This window comes from Excalfactoria chinensis, chromosome 1 (genome assembly GCF_039878825.1).
Source record: "Excalfactoria chinensis isolate bCotChi1 chromosome 1, bCotChi1.hap2, whole genome shotgun sequence".
Classification (NCBI taxonomy): Eukaryota; Metazoa; Chordata; class Aves; order Galliformes; family Phasianidae; genus Excalfactoria; species Excalfactoria chinensis.
In genome coordinates this window covers 168253892-168278460 of record NC_092825.1, presented here as the reverse complement: position 1 = coordinate 168278460, position 24569 = coordinate 168253892, and the positions used below count along the sequence as shown (strand labels likewise).

At 44.4% G+C, this 24569-nt stretch overlaps 1 protein-coding gene across 3 annotated transcripts in view; it reads left to right on the top strand.

Annotated features, from left to right (window-relative positions):
* The first annotated feature begins 316 nt into the window (after nucleotides 1-316).
* ZC3H12C (zinc finger CCCH-type containing 12C) overlaps nucleotides 317-24569 on the top strand; it is a 36069-nt gene continuing 11816 nt past the window's right edge. Inside the window, exons 1-2 of one of the 3 annotated variants that reach the window (XM_072343464.1) lie at nucleotides 317-560; nucleotides 18671-19437. In XM_072343464.1, coding sequence (XP_072199565.1) covers nucleotides 450-560; nucleotides 18671-19437 — 878 coding nt within the window. In that variant the 5' untranslated portion in view covers nucleotides 317-449. Of the gene's footprint in view, nucleotides 561-1367; nucleotides 1473-13575; nucleotides 13789-18670; nucleotides 19438-24569 lie in introns of those variants that run through there. The other 2 variants (XM_072343480.1, XM_072343473.1) reach the window with 2 other exon arrangements.

Below are 24569 nucleotides of genomic sequence, written 5' to 3'. Positions count from 1 at the left end.
AACATATACAGGAAAGAGACACGGTCTGTTCCTCTAGAATCCTCTGTGCAAGTGAATTTATCATATTATATCAGAAAAATACACCTGCAGAATGGTCTTTCAGGCTTGTATTTCCGTACAGGATTTACCACATGTAAAATTCAGAAATGTAGCCCATTATTCTGCTGGGAACCTGAAAAAAGATCTTTAGGAACTGCGGTAGCAGCGCATGGGAGGCCAGCAGAGCCGCACACACGCGGAGCTCCTGAGCAGCTTTGTGTCACACCCCGGCTACGCTCAGCCGGCAAACCTCAAGCACAGCCCCGGATTTCATTCATGTCTCCAACCAGCTCCTGGCGCTCAGCCACGGCCGCACGCACACGGGCGGCTCCGTAGGATGGCGCGAGGGAGATTACTTCATCTCCACAAAAGTAACAGCGAGGTGGGAGGAAACCTCCCATAATTAGAGCATGGGACGGAAATTAAGGTTTCTGCTAAGTCTGTGGCTGAGTCGGGTTGCGATCCGTGGCAAGGAGCTCTCCGGTCTCCGTTTCTTCACCTGTAAAGACAAGGACAGTAAGGTACGAGGAGACTTCAACGGCAAACGTTTGTAAGCACAGAGGTTTCCTCTGAAGGCGGCAGGGCGGGCCCGGAGGACCGACACCCAGGCCGAAGCCGGCCCGTTTGGACGCGGCGCAGCCCCTCCAGCACAAAGCGGAGCCGGGGAACGCCGCGGCACTCCACCGGCCTCACCGCAGCCCCGCGCGGCGGCGGAGGGCGGGCAGCGGGGAAGGCCGCAGCGCGGCGAGCAGTGCGGGCCGAACGGGCGCAGCGCGGAGCCCGTCGCCGCCTCGGGGCGCCCCGGCGGCAGGTGCGGCCCGGCCCGGCCCGGCCTCCCTGGCGGAGGAGGAGGGAACGAGGAGGATCCGGGCGAGCCGAGCTCCGCGGGCATGAAGCGGGCGGTGGCCGCGCTCTTGGGCGGCGGGAGAGGTGACGGCGACCTTGCCGCCGTTCCTCCCGCCCGCAGCGCCGGAGCGGCCCGCAGGTGGGTGGCGGGGTAGGGTTGGGGTTGGAGGGGGGGGCGACGGCGGCGGCGGCCCGCCTCGGTGACGCCCATTGCCGGGGCCGGGCCGCCGCGCGGGTAAACACGGCCCGCGGCGGGGCTGTGCCGGCCCTGCCCGCCCCCCGCCTCCCCGAGGTCGCCTGGCGGAGTGCGACCCGGCGGCGGAGGCCGCGGCGCGGCGGGCGGTACGAGGCGCCGCCGCCGCTCGGTGCTTCGCGCGGAGGTAGGAGCCGGCCCTGCCCGCCGCTCCGCCGGCCGCCCTCCGGGACCGCGCACTGCGGAAACTTTCCTCCTCTCCTCCTCGTCGGTGCCGGGAGGCGGCCCGGCAGCCCTGCGGAGCGCCCGACGCCGCTCTACCCATCGCCGTGGCACGAGGCAGCCGCGCCGCCGAGTACCAGGAACTTGGGAGGGAATCGGAAAGTTGTCTCAGGTACCGCGCCCGTCCTGCCGGGAGCTGCTGCTTATATAAGCGTTATAATCGTTTGGTGGGACGGCGGGGTTCAGCTCCGCGGGTGTGAGCGCTGTGCGGGGCGCTGCGCAGCCCGGAGCGGACGGGGAGCCCTTCGAGCTCCGCCCGAGTCCGGTTCTGCGGACAGGTGGGAGTGAGCGCGGGCACGGATGGCGGCGGCCCGGGCACGGACGCTGCCCGGCGCTGCTCTCTGGGGAGCGAAGAGGTGCTGGGAACCCTGGCGCTGCCAAAAGGCAGCAGGAGAATCCAGCCCGTTAAGCAGCGTGTTGCTTTGACGGGAGGTGTGTTGCCGTGTGTTGTGCGCCGTGCCCTGTCCTCGCACTCTGAGGAGCGGAGGTGTCATTCATAACTGGGGGATCCTGGAGTTACACGGTTAACTGGAGAATAAACCATCCACGTATGTGTGGGTTCATGAAGTGGGAGGGTGCTCCCTCTGCCACTGTCTCTGTGCCACCCAGCATGGAGCAGTCCAGTGAGTTCACACCATCCAGGATGGCCTTCAGTCTTGATGAACACTCTTGGTTTGTCTGGTAACACTCTGAGGTGAGCTTCCACCCCAGCCAAGTGTACTGCAGCAAACAGACTGAAGTTCTTGCATGCTGTCGTGTTAAAGACAGTTTGTTCTCTCAGCCCAAAGTTTGCTGCTGTTTCAGTACGCTTACCTTACTTCCATAGGTAGCTGGCTTTGTATTTTCTCTTTCTCACCTCTCCGTCTTTTTTGTTTATTAGAACAGTGATGAGAAACCCAAAACTTACTCTTTTCTAATGGAGGTGGCTGAACCAAACCCAGATATCCCAACCCTCCATAGACTTCGCTGTGTCCTTGTTTTTTTATTCAGTGTGGCTGCTCTGCTCTCACCTCACAAAACATCTATAGGGCAGTGGTCACTCAGTGGTCTTACAATAAACATTCCCATTCTTGATCCTTTAGTTAGTATTTATGAGGTCCTGATAGATAAAGATCCACAGAACCTATTTTTAGGCATTGTCCAACTCAATAAGCTTTGAAGAAATGTGGTCTTAGGATGTAAATGCAAAGAGAAGTGGAGTTTATTTAAGGTATGCAGTTTCAAAACAAACCCTCTACACTCAACCAGATGGAGCATGAAGGATTACCCAGACCTGACTCATCTGTGTAGATTGTGCACTTTAGGCTGAATGTTGAGCTGAGCAGCAATCCGCTGGAGTGATTTCACTGCTCGCTTTGCTGGGTCGTACCAGCTTTTAAACTTGTTATTGGTATTCCAGAGCTGTTTTTCTTGGAAGGAAAGTAGGCTAGCAGTGGATGAGACTTGAAAAGATAGAAGACTTAGTTCAATAGTTGATGAAACCGTCTGCTGTTCAATTTTAAATAGGTAGGTCAAAAGCATTACCAAGTTTTCTTTACTGACATCTCACATATCCTACGTGCAGCTGAAAATATTCTTGAAGTGAACTGGAACAAGACAAGTAAAAGTCACCCTGAGCTGAAATGAGGAACTCGTTTGACCCAGGTGTTTTTTGTTGTGCTCAGAAATGGCTGCGGACAAGCAGCTCCGTGCTTAGGGGCAGGGTTATGTGCCGCTTAGGGCAACTTCTTACGGTACTGTCATCATTGAGTCTTGTTCAGTGCTTTCTGCATCGGATCCCAAGCTTCTGGCTTGAGCAAGTATGAAAAAAGAATAATAATTAAAAGCAAATCTACCCTTCCGTACTTCCCATCTGTGGAGATTTTTTTTCACTGGTTCCACTTTCTTTTTTAATTACAACAGATCCTAATCTGATTACTATTTTTTTCCAGCCTCGGCTCCCAGCCCTTGGATCTGCTCTTAGTCTGTCCTTTAATTTATTCTTAAAAGCTGAAATAATTGAGAAAGAACAACAATAGTCAGAAGGAGGGTGGGGGGGGGTTACAGTAATTAAAGCGATGGCTGGAAAACAAGTGAGGTTATGATGTAAAACTGAACCTTTTTCCTGTTCTGTAAATATTATTCAGCTGCTTTTGCTGCTCTGTGAAGCAGTGTCCCACGTGCAGCTCGGAAGTAGTGCAAAGGGGCTTTTGTGATTGGGGTTTTTTTTTCTTAAAGTTATTCAAGATATTTCCTCATTCACTCATTTCCGTCGTGTTTGTTGCCATGGCAGCTGGCCAGTGTCCTTATTAGCCGTGAGGTGGTTACACTTCTTGTTTGCGTGGTACTGGAAACTACACTGGAGGTACCAGAAGAAGCAGATGTTGCACGCTGACCTTAGTGAGTGGTTTCAGCAAAAAAGAATGAAATGTCTCTGTCCTTGGACTGAATTATTGTGCAGCTATGCATTATATCGCTTATTATGTGCTGCATAGCTATGTTTAAAATGCCTCCTGTCTTCCAGCACACTAAATATTTACAGTTGGGCGTACCACCACTGCCATATGTTTGGAGCGAGTAACCCATTAATTGAACCAGCCCGATTTTTATGCTCGGAATTGTCACTTATTTCATTTTAGTTACTAAATTGCACGTTAAAAGCAGTCTATGACAACAGCAGAGATAGGATGGTGCAACAAGAAGTGGAGTCATTTTTCATACCTCCTGGTCATTTCCAGTTAGCACACAGATAGAAAATCAATTGTAATCTGCTCATAATTGCCTTCCTGGTAGAATTATGAGGCATTTCTCTCTTAAATTTTACTTCTTTTTCCCCCCTTCCTTCTGCTTTAATTTCTTTCCCCTCCCTGTTTTTCCTCTATATGTCATGTGGAATAGGAGTTTGAGGGGGGAGGTATGGGTGGATGTTTTCCAGTGTAAAGCTCTGCGTCTTCACATATTGCTGCGAAGCAGCTTGAGGCTCTGTCAAAAAGCATGTTCCATGCCATGGTGTTTATTGATGAGCAGAAGTTGGTGAAGGTTTTCCTAACCTTGGGGCTTTGTGCTCCAGATGAATTAGGCATTGCTCTCTTTACCTGTTTCCATATTGATTACTTCACGCCAGATCACATTTCTTGTATGAGGCTGAGCTCACGCTACCAGAAATTCAGACTGCATTTTGCTTACGGAAGTGCTGGACTCGGCACTTGACACTTTCCTACCCTGCAAGGATGCTGTGCCCCCAAGTTCAGGAATTACTCCAGCATTTTGATAAACTCCAGCTCCTTTTGTTCTTGAATGCTGCCGAATTCAAGTGTTCTGAAAGAGCAGTTGGGTTTTCAGCCCTTTACTGGTGTAGTCCCATCTGGAAAGGTGTAGATGACCTTTCTGAAGCTTGAGGGAGGAGAACAGCATCTCTCCCTCTGCAGCTGCTGGCTGTGTTCTGCCAGGCTCCCCTTGCGCTCTGCCTGGCTGTTGTAAGGCTGTTTTCTCTTGATTTATGACACCAGTGTAGTGTTCTGGGTTTCACATTCATCAGCCTCCTCACTGAGAAGGGAGATGCCTGTTCAAGTGTACCTGTGTATGTGCATATAGATGCAGAAAAGAACGCTACACCGTTCCCAGGGTCTCCTGACCTTTAAATGTAGAAAGGTCGTATGATGAAACTCAGGAAAAATCTTTGTTTGAGCCCAGAGTATTTTGAGGCTAAAACAGAAATTGGAGTCTGAATTCTTTTAGGATAAAACTTCTGCAGGATTGTACAAACTGTTTAACTCGTGTTCTTATAAAATGTGGTTTCCTTGAGGGTGGGCAAAGAGAAAACTAAAGCTGTGTTCAGAAGGAGAGGTTTTGTTTAAATGGAAGTTGGTATTTTGAGAGAAGTGAGGAAGAGACAGCGCAGCGCTAAGTGGTTGGGAGTGAAGGAGAGTTTAAAGGTCATTAGTAATCCTCCCAGTGGAAGAAATACAGTAATTTCTGTTGGTATGAAAGGAATGTCTTAGGAGGAGGTTGGAAGTTACAGAGTAGTGCCCAGGACTGGGGAAATAGGTTAAGCTGGAGGTGCTGAGCAGGAAGCATGTCTCTGTTGCTACTGCAAGTACTTGGCAAGCAATCCGCTTGCTGTGGGCAGCGAGGGCTCCGAGGCTGGTAAGAGTCTGAAATCCTTGAGTGCTTCAGTAATTGACAAAAACTGTCGTGACAGTTCCTAAAAGACCGTGTGTGTGAGCCATCCTCCCAGCTGAGCTATAAAAAGTGATGAGTTGAGAAATCAGTGAGTCAGTTCTTGAAGAAAATTGCCATAAAACTTCGAAACGTTGCGATGAAAATTTCTGTTCTGCTGTGACTTCAAGCTTTTATCCCAGAGCTCGTGAAATGTGGCACTTGGCCTGAGACTGGTTGGAGGGGGAGGCTCCAATTCTGTTACTAGAAACTACTGTCCTCGTTTACTTTTGCTCTGCAAACTGGCGCTAGTGTCAGTGGCTGCTATCTGCAACCCCTTGTCACTGGGCTTTCCAGTTGCATTATAATTGGTGCCCAGATTTGGTAGCTCTCTCAAATCCATCATCTGTAAAGCTGTTGTTTGAAGCGCTCAGTTACCTCATCTTTCCTGCACAAAGTAGTAAATCCTCATCCTCGATGATGAGACGCTTCCCCTGTGAAGTGCTGTCAGTGCTTTCTTTCATGGAGCTCTCCACTCTATCAAAAGTGGAGGCTCTGAGAGCCTCACAGATTGTAGCAGCAGCATCCCCTAAGGCCTTCCAAGCTTAAAGCATTCAACTCGTTCAAAAACCTCAGATAATCTCTGCAGTCAGCAGCAGTCCCAGCACCTACTGTTCATCTTGCTGAATGCACTTCTGGAAGTGGTTTCTCCTGGCCAGGGAAGGGCTGTGACTGCAGATGCCCAGGGCAGTGCACCTGAGCTCACAAGGCTCCAGCAGCTGCTCTCAGGTTGTTGCTGCTGTCCTTGCTGGCTGCCAGCTGAGCTGTCAGTTGGACTCGTTGCTGTTTCAGTGCTGTCGCAGTTGGATTACAGTCTGGGCTTCCTGAAGGTATTGCTGAGCTACAGCCCATACTTAGAGCAGGAGGATGGAAATCAGAGCTTTCTGCTTTAGCTCCAGTTTCCTCCAGACACTTGCTCATCTGTCTGTTGGTAGCTTTCTGTGGTAGCTGTTACATAGAGGATAATAACATCTGATATCGCACATGTATTGGCAAAGCCTTCAGCTGGTTCCAGCCAAAAGGTTGTGTGGCTCATGAATGCATTCAGTGGTGCCCGCTGGCTGGAGTTTGACCTCATCACCAAAGTCATTCAAAGTTGAGAGGTTTTCTCTGAACTCTCTGCCTCCTTCCCTGAATGGACCATTCCTTGTGCGATGAGCAGCGCTTGGTAACGTCCCTTTGCCCAATGAGTTACGAGAGAAACTGCAGTTCCTCCCAGAAGTTTCACATGTCCTTGTGTTGTGGGCTGACACAGCCAGCATTTTTCCAAGACTCAGAATAACTGTGTTTGAACTTTACTAAAGTTTAACTCTTAGTTCCACGCGTGGTTTCCCCATGAGGTTTTGTTGGGTGTTTGGTGGTGGTTCTGCATCTGATTTGTTCCGTAAAACTGGCAGCTTTCATGAGACCAGCTAGCAGTGTAGCTCACGTGGAGCTGCACCAAAATCCATTATTCTTTGAATTCCACCAAGACGGGACAGATACATAGAAGTGACTTTGGCTCTTTCTCTGCCGATGAGAGCACTTTGCTGAGTTTCAGACAGCAGATTTTTACGAACGATGTATGGAACCTCAGAGAAGGAAACCCTTCACTGTGAGAACAAACGTCGTCATCCCGATGCTGATCTTTCTGTTCTCTGTGTACAGAAAGCTATTTGAATTGTTCATCTGCGTCTTGGATCTAAGTGTGCCTGTGGGAGAACTGGGAAGAAGATGTAGCAGGGGGCTGAAAGCAGATGCCTCCAGTGGGCATTGCAAGTACAGGTTAGTTCATCTGCTGATGCAGAATGCTTTTGTGGAAAGGAAAGCCTCGTTGCCTGGTAAGTGCAAGATGATGTTGCAAAAAGAGGTAATGAGGCCAAATGTATTGCATTAGCAAGCATGAAGTCTGTAGATCATATAGCGATTGTTTGCCTCTTTTTAGCACTTTGGAGCTTGCCTTGCTATGTCCAGTTCTGGTCTCTGAAGGACGGCGGAAGACGTGGCCTTACTGGAGGGAGTGCTGAGAGCGGCTGCCAGGGTGGGTGGGGGCTGAGGTACTTGCCTGCAGAGAGGCTGGGACACCTAAATGTGTTCAGCCACGGTAAGGGGAAGTTGCGGGAGTTCTTATTGCTCTCCTCAGCCGCATAGTGAGAGGGTGTGAAGAAGACAGAAATATTCTCTTCAAAGGCATGCACCAAAGGAATAACAGCCAGTAGTTGCAACTCACAGAATGAGAGCTCTGAGGGCCAAAAAGGCTTGCAGTATATTATCCTTAATAGAAGAATCTGTACCAGGTATTCACTCACGGGACAAAAATCTGGTCTGCCTTCCAACTTTAGCAATAAAACCACAACCTGGGTATTAAACGTAGAGGAAATTTTGTCCTCAGTATTCATTTCTAATTTAAAAGTTGCAACGTTCTGAGCTTAGAATGAAGTGCATCTGGGACTCCAAAGACCTACAAAGATTATGTAAAATCGCTAACAGATGGTTTGTCTCTTTTTGATATATTAGATAATTAAATGAAAGGGGGCAAGCTGTTTTGTTAATATATAAAATACTAGGATTTCAAAGGCACGGTGTGTGTAGCTTAGTTACAAACTTCCTGGTGGGCTCTCCTGATTTCAGGAATACAGCAAACCTCAAGAAAATCCCATGCCCAAGTGACAGGTAGTCTGATAGGCTGCTGTGTAGCTATTTTCTCTTAATTTATTTTTGAACTTGGATTTGCAACTACAGTAACCTACTTACTATACGGGCTGCCTATTGTTGCTGCTTGTCAGTTCTATTAAAAGCTTCCCCAGAAAGTAAGAAAGAATTATCTACTAAGCGCGTCTCAGCAAACCATATTTGCCAGCTCTGTCTTTCTTGCTTCTTAACTGTAAAATCTGGGTGAAGATTTGGACCTTAACATGCTTTTCTGTCTTTTTTATCCCAATAAATTATAAGGTTGAAAGTCATGCAGAAAATCTGCTGCTGGCAGCTCCCTCGGAGAAGGCTCCAGTCCAAAATGACAACTGCAGCAGTGTGCTACAGGCGCAGGAATTGTCTCTCAAACAGGCATAGCCCTGTGAAGCCATTTAGGGCTACACAGAATCCAGCCAACACCTTGAACTCCGTCCAGGAACCCTGGAGATTAAGGAGCTCTGTTGCCAGCAGCCTGACCTGGAACACAACCTGTCCATGTCGCTAGATGGTTTGAGAAGCCTATTTTCCTCTGACACTCCTTTCAGACTCTTAATAATAGCATGGCACAGATAAAAGATGTGAGGTTGACTAGTGAAGTCTCTTAAATTTGTATTTAAATGAAGAGAATGCTTCGTTTTTCTTTTTTTTTTTCACTTAACCACGTTAGTTTTGTTAGAGGATTTTCTTCTGACAGAACAAATTTGAATAGAAGTACTTTGCTAGGCATGACGGCGTACGCTTTGTACAGTTGTAGGCATTGTCTGGACGCCCAATATTGTCACAAGGAAAGTTAATTAGGCAGTTCAGATTTTCATGTTCAGAAAACACCCAGACAGCGTGACTCATTCTGCAAGTGGGAAGAGATCAAATCCAACATATATCACCGGAAACTGTTTTTTGGTCTCTAGAGTGATTTGTATCTCAGTGTCTCTGCTTCAATTCATAAGCAATAATAATTTTTAAGAAGTTAAGAACTTTAACGGTGTGGTCTTTGGCGGTGATCCTGATCCTAAACTAATTGTCCAATGGTTTGTGGTGGAGATGTGCGGTGTTGCCATGCTGACAGTGGTGGAAGGTGCTCAGCTGCCATCTTGGGGCATGCGGGGGCTTTGGGTGTTTTCTGGCCTGCAGCCACCTGGAGAGTTTCCCAATAGAGCCGGAAGGCCCAGATTGAAAGTGGCTTTTCTTGGTTTTCTTTAGCGGGCCGGGTAAAAACGGGAGAGGACCTGCAGTCTGGGATGGGGTAACTATTGGCGGGTGATTTTTCCTCTTTCTTTTTTAGAGATTTTTAATCTGGGTTGTTTTCTTAATAGCTTGAGATAGTTTAGGCTCTTGCACCACCAGAAAAGGCAGACCGAAATATAAGATATTGAGTTACGGGGCAGTTCTAAAGAAAACAAATGAAACAATTGGATTTGCACTCAGCACTGGCGGTGGCTGTTGCGTTTTTCCGTATTTGCATTTTTAAAAGGAAAAAGAGACATTATATTTTCTTTCTGTCAGGATCTGTGTCAGGGAACAATTCACAGCACTGTGTAGGCCTTACGGTCTTTTGTTTCAGCAAGACACGGACATACTGGAGAGAATCCAACAAAGGGCCACCAAGATGATTTGGGGATTGGAGCATCTCCTGTAAGGCTGAGAGCTGGGACTGCTCAGCCTGGCAGAGGGGAGGCTCAGGAGGATCCAGTCAATGTCTATAAATCCCTGAAGGCAGCGTGCAATGAGAACAGAGCCCTTCAAACTTCAGCAGTTTTGTGGTGCTGTGGTTCCATGGAGAGGCATTGCTCTGGTTTTGTGCTCAGTCCATACTGATCGTCTGGAAGGCTTATATCTGAACCTGCAGGCCGCCTGGGACCCTTTGAAAGTGATGGCCTGGTGGGGAATGCCTCTCTGCTTTGTTAAATGTTAAGTATAAATACAGGCAGCTGAGTCTTCTGGAATTGCAATAACTCCTTGCTACTTGCTTCAGTGTATTTGGAAGTTGTTTTATATGTTATTCTATAGAGAAATAGCTCTACGTTTTAAAATATGCTCGATACTTGCAATTATTTTTTTTTTTTTTAAGGCTAGTCCTTTTCCCTAGGCAAAGCATTACTCATCTTTATCATGACACCAGTTGTTTTTCTGAATTCCAGGGAGTTTTATGCTGGTCATTGGATCCACTCCCCTGCCTGGAGTGGTGGTGGGTTTTTGTTTGGTTTAGTGACCATATAGCTGCTGCCGTGAGCTCCATTTGCCATTCCTCAAAGCTAAGCAGCCTTCTTTCCAAGTGTTATACTTGAGATAGTTAGTTCCGCTCCAGTTGCTAACTGATAAAGAGGAATTTTTGTTTTATTTCCACTTCATGATCTGAAATACAAGCCTTTCCCTTGCAGCTCCCCAGGACAATAGTAAATGTAGGATATTTTGCCATGACACAGCAGTGGGCTTTGTCTCGGTCTATGACCTTTGTCTCTATTTCATACATGCGATGGTATGTGATTGATTTAAACTTGTGCAGTCTATTCTTGCAAATGCATCATTTATTACTGGACACAGCATAAAGTTCTACAATAAAAGATAATGAAACGCTGTAATAGGACAAGTCGTCTTTCTGGTTGCTGCAATGATACCACTTGAACTACAGAATGACCATTTTGTATGCTCGCATAAAAACATTTCTTCTTAAAAAACGGCTTTGTTTTCATGTTTGAAATGAGAAGAGTTGGCTGCAAGTAGCAGCTATTTTTGTTCTGATTTTCGTTTATGGTAGCACTTCCCCTATGACTTCAGCCCACACCATCTCAATTTCCCAGGTGCTGCAGCTCTCTCCTCTGGCCCGTGGGACCCCTCAGCCATGCGGTTCAGCCCAGTCCCTGACTGTCCTGCCATGTCCAGCCAGTTCATGGCTTTGTGTTTCCTTACTCTTCAATCAGATGGCATAAGGGACCCAGTGATCACTGTTTGTGACATCTGATCTTTGGGAACCTCAAAAAATAGGTGTTTGGAGCTTCCTGATCTTGAAAGACCAGAAATTGGAAGAGCTGCCAAATGATTTATTCTGGTGACTGGATTTAATTTACTGACTGTTTGTGTTTGAAAGGTGGCAACACGAGGTTGCACAACTAGTCGAGTTATTGGCTTTGCAGGTTTTAGCCAGGCAGAGCTTTCTTCATTCATTTGCACCACGTACTTCCTAATGATGCTGTTGTAGCCTATCACAGATGTGATGGGAGATCCACATTGTTTCTGACTAAGGTTTCTTTGTTGACCACCTCATTCCCAGTTGGAAGGCTTTTCTGTCATTGCAGACATGATTTAATAGGATGATGTGATGTCTTGTAAGCCTTGGGCAGCACAACATGTAGGGATGAGCTGAGAAAATTGTTCAGGTACAGGCGGCTGCCTTAAGTAGCTGACATCATACAAGAGGTGGAATTAGAAAACGTGTTCTTAATTCATGCAACTGCAGCCTGCTGGAATATTTAACATAAGAGAGTGTAACACAAGTACTTAAGTTCAGTCAGCATGAGAGTGAAGATTTAGAGTGAAGATCAACAACTGACAGTCAGAGCTGATTCCATGAAGACATGATGTTGAAGCGTGGGAAGTTGTTTGGTGGTGTGTGTAGGGGGGGGTTGGTTTTGTGCATTGTTGTTTGTTATTATACTTGTTACTGTAGAACACATTAAGGCTTCTTTGCAAGTAAACTAGCAAAGCTCATACCCTTATTTTTAAGGCAGATTCCCACACCGGATCATTAATTTGCCTGAACTGTGTATGTGAATCCCTGCGTACACCGATTCTGTGCTGTGAAGCTCTCAGCGTGTTACATTTGGACATAACTGGTACCTTACATACCAGAAATGCTTTTTTTGGCTGAGGGTAGCACAAAAAGTGCCTGGCTCTGGTTAGGGAGATCCTGAACTAATGCCTGATGCCAAGTGATGCTGCGTGCAGCTCTTGGGCATAGGTGAACCGGGCTGGCTTCTTATTTTGCCTACAGGAGTTTTAATATGCTTAACGTTATCCAATACCAGCAACTGAGGTAGTCTAAATACCGCAGCAGGGTCTGATTAGCTTTTTCAGATCACTGCTTTTATTTGCTGTTCGCAAAGAGGCTTAATCCAGTGCTGGAGATCAGGCTTCCCACTGGGCTGGTGGGTAGCTTTCCCTCAGCCTTTGTGCTGCAGTGGCAGAAATCAGTGAGGAGCTCCTCCTGCCACCAGCTGAAGGGCTGTGAGGCAGCAGCTCTGCTGCTGGCCATGGGCAGTGCAACCCAGAGAGAACAGAGCGTGGGCTCCTTCTGGGCAGCGTGCTTGCTGAGTGTGTGATGTGGCCATCAGTGCAGTGGCACGATGGTATGGGATTTCAGTCTTTTTAATTGAGCTTCAGGGCTTGCTGCTGTTCCATGGCACAGTGTGTGTCTTGTGGGGCCTGTTGCATTGGGACCGGTGGGCAAGGCTGGGCTTGGGTTTCAGTGGGGCTTACCTCCATGAAAATAAGGCAGAACATACAAAGCATTGGCTGAGGCCAAGCTCCTGATTTCCCTGCAAAGCAGCAGGAAGGTCTTGACATCCTGAGCAGAGCTATGAAATAACAGGGAAAGAAGCTCTGTTGCAAACAAATATGAGTGGCTCCCAGACAAAGGGTGGTTCTCAGTGCCTTTCTGTCGAGTGTCCTAATGCTTCAATGCCACTGCACCAAAATACTCTTTGTTCCATGTATTAATATTATTTGGGGTTGCTTTAATCAGTTTTGCCTTCCAGCAAAACTGAAATATACCCACAAGTCCTGCTATAGCTCTGCATAAGTGCACATCTATTACACTTACTGGCTGATGTACAAAAGTGTCAGGAAATTCAGAAGGCAGTTTCTGAATACTTTTCATTGCTTGGTGTGGGCTCCTTTCATAGCTCTTCACACATTGTACCAATATGATTAATTTTGCTAACAAGAAAAGGGGAACGCAAATAGCTAGTGATGGATTTGTTTCTCTTCAATACTTTCATACAAAGGAAGTTTCCTGAATAGCCTTTATATTTCTCAGGACTGCTTTTTTATATTATCATTATTATGATAGAACTCACAACTTTTACTACTCAAAAATAATTCCTTTCTTTGTTTCACGAATTAGAAACAATGAGGAGAAGCCGAAGTCTGCCCAAGCCAGGTGTTTCTTGTTGGCAGCCTGCTCCCTAATGACTCTGGCTCTCATACAGCAGCTGCCTGCTAGCCTCCTTTGTATGGCCCATTGTTGCTGCACACCCCTCGTTAATACACATGCTGCCCGGGGCAGCCCCTGTGAATGACATCAACTTGCTTATCTTAGAAACCCCAAACCTGATGCAGGGCGGGGAGGTTGCCTTGCATCTGCCCGGCCAACTAATTGTGAGCGCCGCGGGTTGTGATTGGCTCCCCTTCCTCTCGGTAATAGGTTAAGCAAAGACATTGCGGGTCCATCTGTTCGTCCATTCATTGTTCTGCTAGCTCGCCTCAAGTCTGCAGCTGAAATCGTGTTAAGGAGTTGCTTCTGGAACAGCTACAAGAAACCAATGCCTGTGTGCTTTCCAGCGAACGTAAGTATAGGGGCTTCTCTCTGCAGAAATGGGACATTTCGCCTTTCGGATGTTCCAGCAGGTCAGTGTGCCTTCTGACAACGTGTGTGTGTGCATCAGCAGAGATTGGCACGCTTTGGGCATCTGGAAAAAAGGAGGAGAAAACACCTGAAGACTTACCTTAAAGTGTATTCAGGAGCAGTCTTCTAGCTCAGTGCATTCTGTCCAGGAACTTCTAAAAGCTTTAGAAATTGTAAGTTTCCGTGAGTTTGGAAATGGCAGGCAGTATCCATCAGTGGAGCCAATTTTATTCTAGCCCCATGGAGGTAAAGGAAGGTTTTGACTTTGAGTGATGAGTCTTTTTGTCTTTTGTTTTCTTTTTTTTCTGCAAGTAAGCTGTTGTTTATTGTAATTTTGAGTGGTAGAAAAGCCTTTTTAAAAAGCAGACCATGTAATTTTGAGTGGTAGAAAAGCCTTTTTTAAAAAGCAGACCAACTTTCCTTGCTATACCATACAATGGATACATATTTATGTTTGTGAAAATAGGTGGAGCTCTGTCAAGAGACATGTGAAGCTGCTGTGGTGTTATACAGACCATTATGATATTCTCAGGTGGGAACATGTTCCACTGAAAGCTTTTGTACTTGGGAAGCGATTCCTAAGTGTGTCGGATCTAGCCCAGTTATTTCGTAAGGCTTCTAATCAGTTTTGTTTTATGTTTTGAGTTCAGATGTTAGGCTGAAGAACTCTGTAACGCCATGAGCTGTGTCCCAAGGATCCTGGAAAAGGAAAAAAAAAAAAAAAAAAAGCCCTAAAAACAAAGACCTTCATATATCTGTTGAGAGGGAAAGAGCGTATATAAAAGGGTTAAAAAGAGGTTTGCATTTCTACCACATGCCCTATTGTGTGAACATATGCATGAGTCTATTGAAAGTTTTCAGAAGATGGGCAGGCCACCAGTTGCTGGTCTCCTGCAGTTCCAGTAGACATCTGTTGCCCCAGAGCATTAACCAATCTGTTCAATGGGACATCCTTCCTTTGTTGGACAGAATGATGCAGACAACAGCACTCGCTGAAATACAATGGTAATTAAATACATAGAAACTACAGCAGTAGGTATTTATTACATATTCATTATTTTATTTGCATTGTTGCCGTAGCGTTACGGTTTGGGTAACAGATACATTCATTTTTTTCCCCTTTCTGATCACCGCCGCTCTTCTTTTTGTGACAAGTAATTACAGCGTTTCAACAAACTGCCATTGCAATATTTCCCATTTTCATTTTAGAAGACTTAGAAAAAAGACTTCCTGTGTGAAAACAAGACGAGCTGTTTCACTGTAGAATGTATCTTCGGGAACTTTTTGGAAGGTCTTTTGGGAATACACAATTTCTATTACTTTGCCACAAGACACACTTATTTTCCTCCTTTTTATTTTCCTCCGTGATCAAAATTTGCATTAAAATGCTTTTCTTATGTTCAGTCATAAGTGGAAAATATTCCGAATAGGCATTAAAAGATTAAGATGAGTTATTTTCCCGCATTCCTGTGAGAAGCAGAAATGTTTTGTGTGAACTGAATTAATGAGTGGATTGTTGTTGATGGTCATGGAAAATAGCAATCACTTCAGAAGTGGAAAAAGAATACGGCTCTGCCATGTGGTAGCACAGTGCTCATCCCCAGTGCTGATCAATGTCTTTGACTCAGTAATACAGCATTTCAGGCCTTCAGCAGTGAACCCACTGCCAGATGCTGTAGTTTCAATCAGGCTCTGGTTTGTTCTTAGAAGTTGTGTTGCTGTAAGTTTCTCCACACTGGAAGTTGCTCATTTATTTATTTACCTTTAATTAAACAAATTCTGTTACTCCACTGTGAGCACAACCAAAAGTTACAGGCTTTCCTTGACAAGAGTTTTTTGGCTGGCTTTGTTTGCTTGTTTGGCTCTCAGCTGAATCAGAAATCATAGCAGGTATTTTTCTCATCTGTCCTGCACTGTATCAGTAAGCCTGCTTTAAAACCTGCGTGAGTAATGAGAGTTTCTTGTCAATAAAGAATGAAAGGAGTTTTTCTTATCTGATGTTCCTCCTTGAATAAACTTGACCTTTTTTGTTGTTTTTTTTTGTTTTTGTGAGCTTGGTTGTCCTATGTGAAGATACGCTGGCATTTAGTTGGAGTATAAGTTTGCTCAAATAGACTGCCTCTTTGCTAACCACATCAAGGCAAAATTATCAACTCCAGTGTCTAACAGAGCTCCTGATTTTCCTGATTCTAATCCACGAGTCTCATATGGGGCATTGCCTTGGGAGCTCCCAAGTATGGCATTGCAGGAGATGCTGCTGACCACAAATATGGTGTGAAAGTTCAGATGCTCTAAACGTTTCGCTGAAAAGTGTGCATGCAGAACATAGGCCAAACGCCAGGATTATTGCACTGCTTATGCAGAATGTCTTCAATTTGGGGCTTACTGTAGGTGAATCGTTTAATTGCCCTTGAGAGAATAAGAAGCGACTTAGAAGAGGTACACGCAACAACCATGGTGGATGCGTTCCAACAAGGCACAGAGCTCAACTCGTGGCCGCTTTTGTATGCAGATGATGTGCAAATCAACTAAAGTATGTTTCATATAAAGGCTGATCTTTGAATACATTCATATGCCAATGAGGTTTTTAATCACGCTGAAGGGTTTTATGATTGCAGTTGCTTCGAGGAACTTAAACTTCAGCAAAGAAGCAACTGGAAGATGACTTAAGTATTATTTTAACTGATGCTTGACAAACAAATGTCCTTGTGACTTGGTCGCTTCAAGATGTGTTTATTCCATGATGTTAATATCCAACCTCATCCTCCCCACATCCAAAAAAGAAATCCCACTCTGTGCTTTTAGCTCAGTGCTGAAATGCCATTTCACAGTACACGGATTTAAGCAGCGCCCCATTATCTGGGCGCGCTCGGTGCCAGCAGTACATGAGCCAGCTCAACTTTTCAGGCCAGCTTAGGAGTGTTGCCCATTAACGGGACTTCCTCAAGTCCCAGCAGATTGCGGGCTTGGGAACAATGATGTCGGGCCTTCCAGATTGCTTTGGCAGCTGCATTGTTCTCGGAGGGGAAACCAGACGCACTTAAGTCCCGCTCTTTTTCATGGGCTTTTGTTCATACCAAATTATTCTTTTGCCGTGCTAGTATTCATGATGGTATGTTAAAGGAGTGCATCCTAGCAACTAAGGCTTGTTGCTAAGCAGCCTTGCTTCCAAGAGCTTTTTCTTGTTAGAGGGTTGGGGTTTTTTTCGGCTGTCAGTCCTGTGAAGGCTGTAGTGTTGGTTTTTTTAACTGTATCCTTTTATTGGGATATTGTTGTGATTTGTTACTAGCACCGTGCTACCAAGTGCATTACATTAGTTAATAAATCACTGTGTGAAAAGGTTCGTTTCCAAAATTCTTGTGTTTAGTGTGTGGTGTTGTGTGAAGCCTCTTCAGTTAAGGGAATGTAATATTCCTTGGTACGTTGTTTGAGAGAGGGTTATGGCCTTGCTCCCTTCTTATGAGGTCAGGTCGAAAGAAGACTTTAAAGTAGAATATTATCTTGCCTAGAAGTCAGTCTCAACTGGATTATGGGGTTAGACAAAAGATGCTCGTGACAGATTTTTTTGAGCAAAAACTACATGAGTAAACTAACTGTGCCTGAACTACATCTGACAAGTTCAAGTGAAAACCTTTGCATCTGTGTGTTACTTTTATATTCTACTTCGCAAGGTGAAAGCGTGGAATATCTCTTTGGTTTATATTCTTCCTTTCATGGAAAGTTTGCTCTTTTATGGTACCCCTGCAGTGTGATTGGTCTGTACGGTCCATCTGTGAGGGACAATCTTTTACTTTTTTGATTGAAGCATTTAGCAAAAAAATCCCACCTAAAAGAACAAAACAAGGGAGAAAGGTAGAAAAATGTCCTTTGGAAATGTACGTTATAGAAGTAATGATTTGATGAAATGGGTGCCTAATTTACATATAGCTGCCATGATCCAAAAGTCCCCAAGAAAAACTGCAATTTTTCTTCTTCCATTCTTTTTACATATCTTCTCCCTGTATGTTTAGTGGGATCTAGAAAATGGCTTGCACAAGTCAAGTCCAAGAGTTGAAATTAACATTTAATTTTGTTGACTTACTGGCTTGACAGATAGCCTGTTGCAGTGGACGCAAAGACTTTCCTTGGCTTTACTGGCCATGAGATCAGTCCACGCCTCTGCACCTTGTGTGTATTAGTGATGCAGCGCTCTGTTGACAGCAGTTAGTCTTTCTTTGCTTAACTATCACTTTATAAGGAAATTCAGAAATAATTAGAGTGTATTCAGTTTAATTGATAGTATCTTTTAGGACCAGTAAGTTTTTATAGAATTATGTTTTCTGTTACTATTGTTTACTTTAGCATCCTTTATTTGCCTAATAAGCCAGCTAATCTTGTATTATGCTAATTTCTATTGAACGGAGAGTCTAAGCTGCTTAGTTTGATAGGTTTTTCTGGTAGATGTATTTTATGGCTGCATTTTTCTTTTATTGTTGCAATATTGTCTAAAGTTAGAAGAAATACTGCGTTACCTTTAGGTCTTGGTAAGAGTCCTGAGTTACAACAAACAATAAACCCACTTCTGTCCCTTAATGAACCCATTTCTGGAGATGGCTAAGTAGAAGCATTTCATACATTAAGAAGTGATGAGCTGTTACTCAGCTTAGCTATGTGTGCTCCTTTTGAAAAGTTTTTTCCAGAAAAAGAAAAATTCCATGCTCAAAAAACCCACCAAGTCGTGTGTCTTTGCTGTGAGAGATTAAGTGCAGTTCTGAGGAGGCAACAATAAAATACAAAAGAAATAAGATGTGTAACCAGTTGCAACATTTTTGTTCTCTCTTTAGGAATACGGAGCGCTCTATATTCAGGAATACAAGAAAAACAGCAAAGTGGAGTCAAGTACATGCAGTAGCTTCATGGGCTTGAAGGATCATCTAGGGCGTGACTTAGGCCATCTTCATGTGGCGAGCACTGGCACACAAATAAATGCAATTGTACCTTGGTCGATGGCGGAGAAGCCGACGATGGATAAGGTTAATTCTAGGAAAGAGGATGTAGACAAGGAGGCATCTGAGGAGACTTCAGGAAGCTCCAGCTGTGACTCTGAAGAAAGCACAAATTCCGATAATGATTCAGAGAGACTGAATAATTCTGCATCAGAATCACATTTATTGCCTAAGACTCACCGACAGCTGTGCCGATCTCCTTGTTTAGAGCCTCATATATTAAAAAGAAATGAAATTTTGCAAGACTTTCGGATAGAAGAGGCTCAGACAGTACCGAAGGAAGTCGAAAAGCCCCCTGATGTGGTGAAAGAATATCAAACCAAACTGGAGTTTGCACTTAAGTTGGGTTACTCTGAAGAGCAGGTTCAACTTGTACTAAATAAGCTTGGTACTGATGCTTTAATAAATGATATTTTGGGAGAACTTGTCAAACTTGGGAATAAAACTGAGACTGATCAGTCTGTAACTAATGCTAACACTAGTGTAATGCGTGAAGTGTCTTCCATAGAGTCTCAGAGGTCAGAATCTCCGCTGCAGGAGGATGTGACGGAGGATGGTGACAACCTGAGGCCAATAGTTATTGATGGCAGCAATGTTGCAATGAGGTATGTGACCGCGAAGCTTTTGCTTTTGTATTTCAATGGAAACAGAATTACTCTGTCTGGTTCAAGCAGACAGTATGCTTGAACCAGTATATATATAGTATGATATATTATATAATTGCCTAAAGCTGTATGCAGGTTCTCTTGCAAGCATCATCCTCATCTAAACAGTATGCCAATCTTGTAATCGGGTTAGAGGTCTGTAAGAGTTCAGTGTCAGTCTCCCTGTGTAACCAGCTGTCAAATCGCTCCTTTCCACTGCCAGTCTAATACTTAATTAACTTTTGGTATACTTAGCAAACCTTTATTAGGCACCATTGCTATGAGAAATTGTATCCAGTTGCATGCAGGAGGGCAAAGCAAATGTAAGATTACACAGTGACTTAGAAGAAAGTGGCTTAAGGGATACTTTTCCTTGACAGGTTGTTCTGTAAGTGGTTTATCTGTAAAATTTGACTGTTGGTTATCAGATTTGGAGCTAGATTTTGCTGCTGTTAATAGCTGTGATTATGTCTTTGGACTTTTCGCTTACATAAGTAAAGATGACACAGCTATCTACATCATTCAGCCATTCTGACCCCAGCAATATAAGTGCATAGCAATCAACTTGTCTGCGGAGAGGCAGTAGGTTCATGCTCCTTGGTGATGAAAGAGGAGATAACACAGAAGTGCTCAGAGGTGGGGTTTTTTGTCTGTATAAAAGATCAGTTGACTAACTGATGAGTATGTAGTTGGGTAACTTGTGAGGATTGTCCACTTCCTAGCACTACTAGCACCACAGGATAGAAGGACGTTTTTAGTCTCCTAATGAACTATTAGCAGAGTAATAAAAGTTCGTGCAAGACACTTCTGGGGTGAAGACTTTTTTTTGTTATTATTTTCTATTCAATTGGGTTACCTTTAAATGAGGCTTCTTTCAAATGAAATTTCAATACAGCTCTTCAGAGCAGCGCAGTAGTATTTATATATTTAAATAAAATCGATTAGCCCATAAACTACAGGTATTGTTTCTTTCTAAACGGGATGTTCCAATTTCTTTTAGCTGATGTATCATCCAACTTGATTTGTAAGGGACTTACATGCAGATAACAAACACTATTTTGATGCTAAAATAGATTTGAAATGCATTTTACAGAAATACAGAACTCCTGTGCAAACTTAACTAGTTAGCACAGCTTAGACATGATGGCTGAACTTTGGTGCAACATTTCCCACTAACTGCATCAAACAGCTTCCAGAAGTAGAATCACAGAATGGTAGAATATCCCAAGTTGGAAGGGACTGACAAGGATGACCAAGTCCAACTAGTGAATCCTCACAGGACCACCCAAAATTCCTAGAATCACAGAATCATAGAATTGAAACCACATTTCTGAGAGCATTGTCCAAATGCTCATTGAAGTCCATCAGCTCAGGGCCATGACCGGTACCCTGAGGAACCTGTTCTGGGGCCCAGCCACTTTCTGTTGGAAGAGCCCTTTTCTAACACGCAGCTTAACCCTCCCCCCTTGGATCTTGTCACCATCACCAGAGAGCAGTGATCAACACTGCCTCTCTGCTTTCCTCCTGAGAAAGCTGTAGGCTGCCACAAGGCCTTCCCTCACTCTTCTTTAGGCCGAACTAACCAAGGCACCTCAGCTGTTCCTCACGTCTTGCTTTCTAGACCTTTCACCATCTCTGTAGCCCCCTTTGGGTGTGCTTTAATACTTTTATGCCCTTATATTGTGGTGTCCAGAATTGCATGCAGCATTTGAGGAGAGGCCAAGTAGCTTCTGCTTAGCTGCTTTTCCATAATGTTTATTCAGTTATTGATGTAAGTAATTAGGTTATGACTTCTGTTCTTAGTTACTTCCTTGACCAGATACATAAAACAGGCCAAGTGTGAATTTACGAAATGCACGGTGCAGGGCCTTAATGTATATGAAGTGATAACTAACTGATTTAATCTATATCCAAGAATCCAGTTGTCAGGTCTTTATTTCTCTGTCAGCAGCTGAAAATGGTATAATGCCACAGTTTGGATGGAATCTTCTAGTCCAGGCACCCTGTACAGAGCAGTGTCAATTCAAGGCCAGGTTCTGTTGGGTTTCAAATGCTGAACTTGCTGAAGCTCCCACTGGCCCATTTGTCTACCCTGCCAATGCCCTTTTGAATGGCAACGTATCTATGTGGCATATCAGCCACATCCAGTGTTGTGTATTCTGTGAACTTGTTTCAGAGTGCATTCTGTCCCATCATCCAGGTCAGTAGTGAAGACATGAAGCACCACTAGTGGCTGGCCTCCAAGTGAACTTTATGTCAATAATCATAACCCTTTGGGTGCAGCAGTTCAGCCAGGTACTTACACAGCTACTTATGCCATTCATATTTCATTAGTTTATCAGTGAGGATGTTACCAGAGGCAGTGTTAAAAGCTTTATTTGTTAAACCCCAAGATAAACAGCATTCACAGCTCTCCTCATCCACTGAGACGAACATCTCATCATAGACATCATAAAAGGTGCATCCCTGTTGCTGATGTGCAACCAGTTGTTTACCTGCATGGTAGCCTCTTCCTTTCAAGAAAACGGGCAATATTAAAAGAATTTGAGCTTCCATATGCAAAAGAGCGATGTTTAAAGCACTGAGGAAGACACAGGAATTCACTCAGAGTTCAGACAGTCTTATTCAAATGTTGATACCTGAATGTCTAGGATACTGTTACAAGAACCTTACTTCTATGACTTGGCACGGTCTTTTTTTTCCTGTTTTCCTTCCCAAAGTGTTGCCAACTAACCCACTTTGGAGCTGCTAACAGGAAAAGCAAGACCATAGCTAGTCTTTGAAGAGAGTTTTCTGGGAGCTTTCCCATTTGCTTTCACTGGACTGGGTATACTGAGCTGTTCTCTTACCTCATGTTGTCATAAGACAACTCCTTGATGCTGCCTTACCACGATAATTGATACCATTTACTGTAATTATTATTTTTAAAAAGAATTGCATGTTTTCTTTTAAAGGGATGATACTGATTTGTGTGCACATGTATCTAAATCTAAAATTGGAACTGAACAGTAGATGAGATAATCCCCTAGAGCAGCTGTAGAGCTCTTGATATGCACTTAGCACAACTGGGTGAGATTGGACTGAGTGGTAGGGAGCTGGGATTCTTTTATATTGTACCTTAGCAGTGACATTCACTGTCATTGTAGAACACTGGATATGTCTAATCCTACTACAGAAGTGTTCTTCTTGCATGTAGTTGATGATACTGTAATGAAAAATGGTGATTTAAAGCATTAATCCTGAAGGGTGAGAAAAGTATTTGTCCATTGACGTAAAAATGCACTTGGTGCCTTATTTACTGTAAGATACTAGATAGGTAATACATTTCCATCCATAGTAGTTCTATATCCCCATTTCAACTTTAAGCAAACCTAAACTTTCCATTTATATAAGTGAAGAAGGCAAAAGGTGATCTTTGCCTATCTGGCAAACACCAGTCACCAGCTCTTCACCCCCATGTCTGTTCTCTGTTCTTCAGTGTGTTCCCAGACCTGTTCTTTGTGCATCCCAGACTGCCTCTTCTGTGACTCAGTAGTCAAGAATGAAGGGGACAGGGTCCTGTTGATCCATGAGACAACAGAGACAAGCTTGGAGGTTCTGTTTTGCCCCATCTTTACTTCTTAACTGCTGGGATTCAGAAAGTTCCTTCTGAAGAGAGAAATACGTTGCAGCACAGTCCTTTTTCCTTGCTTGTCTTTCTCAAGGTTAAGGTTGGGACTCTGAATATTGCCAGAAATTAGCTGCTGTGATACTTTCCTTTGCTGGAATCAAAGTTGAGCTTTTGCTAAGAAAAGTAAGGAATGGGGAACAACGTTGTTAGCTACCAAAAACAACTGGATATTTTTCTCTACGGTGTTCATGTGCTTCTATTCCTTATCTGTTAGCTTCACCTGGCTGTTGTGCTTCACTTTCTTTGATAACGGGAAGAATAAATTCAACGCTTTAAGTAAATCTACATAAAACTTTGTGATGAAAACATAGACAAGAAAGTCTGAACCTCGCTGTGCTCACAGTGACAGCAGCATGAAGACAGTGTTGAATGGCACTTAATTGGAGGTTGTACTTATTGCGCTAGAATATTTTTTCAAAGAATTGCAGAATTACATTGGAAAAATAACTGAAATGTTGATCAAATGCTGTCTGGGTTCGCTAGTGGAAATGCAGAATCTTGTTCTGAATAATCAGATTTGTCTTAAAAATTCACCCTTAGAATTTAAAGCTGATGTAGGCACTGAACTTCTGCTTACCCTTTTGGAATACTTTGACCTGTATTGAAGGTATGTCCTTGCTAAGGGACAGTGCAACCTGAGAAATCTGTTGCACTTTTCTTTGGGAGAGGAAGATTCTGACTTAAGGGACTTTCACCTAAGAAAGGAACAGGTTTTCCAGTGAGGTGCTGGATGCCCCATCCCTGGTGACACTCCAGGTCAGGCTGGATGGGGCTCTGAGCACCTGATGGAGCTGTAGGTGTCCCTGTTCATTGCAGGGGGGTTAGGTGACATTTAAGGGTCCCTTGTGAATCAGATGGTTCTATGATTGTATCAAAGGCATTTTACAGTTTTCTTACAGCTTTCACATCCATCCAACTGGATGGTTTGGGAGCCCAGCAGGGGCAGAAGCACACATTGGTGTCTGGCAGCTGTGACAGCGCTAGTGTTGTTCAAAAGGATGTGTGAGATGCCCATAAGTGGGTATCAAGCATTAGGCACCTCCATTTAGGAATTGAGCCTTGGCTATGTGTGTTAATCATGATGCAGGTCATTTGACCATAGTAAAAGTTTTGCTGATATCCATCCTACTTAGTTTTTCCACAGCTGGAAAACAGAGCCAGCTGCTCTTTGGTGCGTTGCCGACCAAAGGATGATTCGAGTTGTCAAGTTGTCTCCTCCGTGCCAGATGAAGTTTCCATCTAGCAATTAAACTGCAGACTTATTAAGATAATTGCACTGACAGTTTAGCTATGTTAGCCTCTTCTCAGACTGTTGCTGAGCTCAGTAGGCACAAGAACACGGACGGATCCAGGCACCCATCTCACTGGTAGCCTAAAGCAGCATTTTCTCCGTAGTCTGTCTTGTTTCTGAGATTATTTTGAG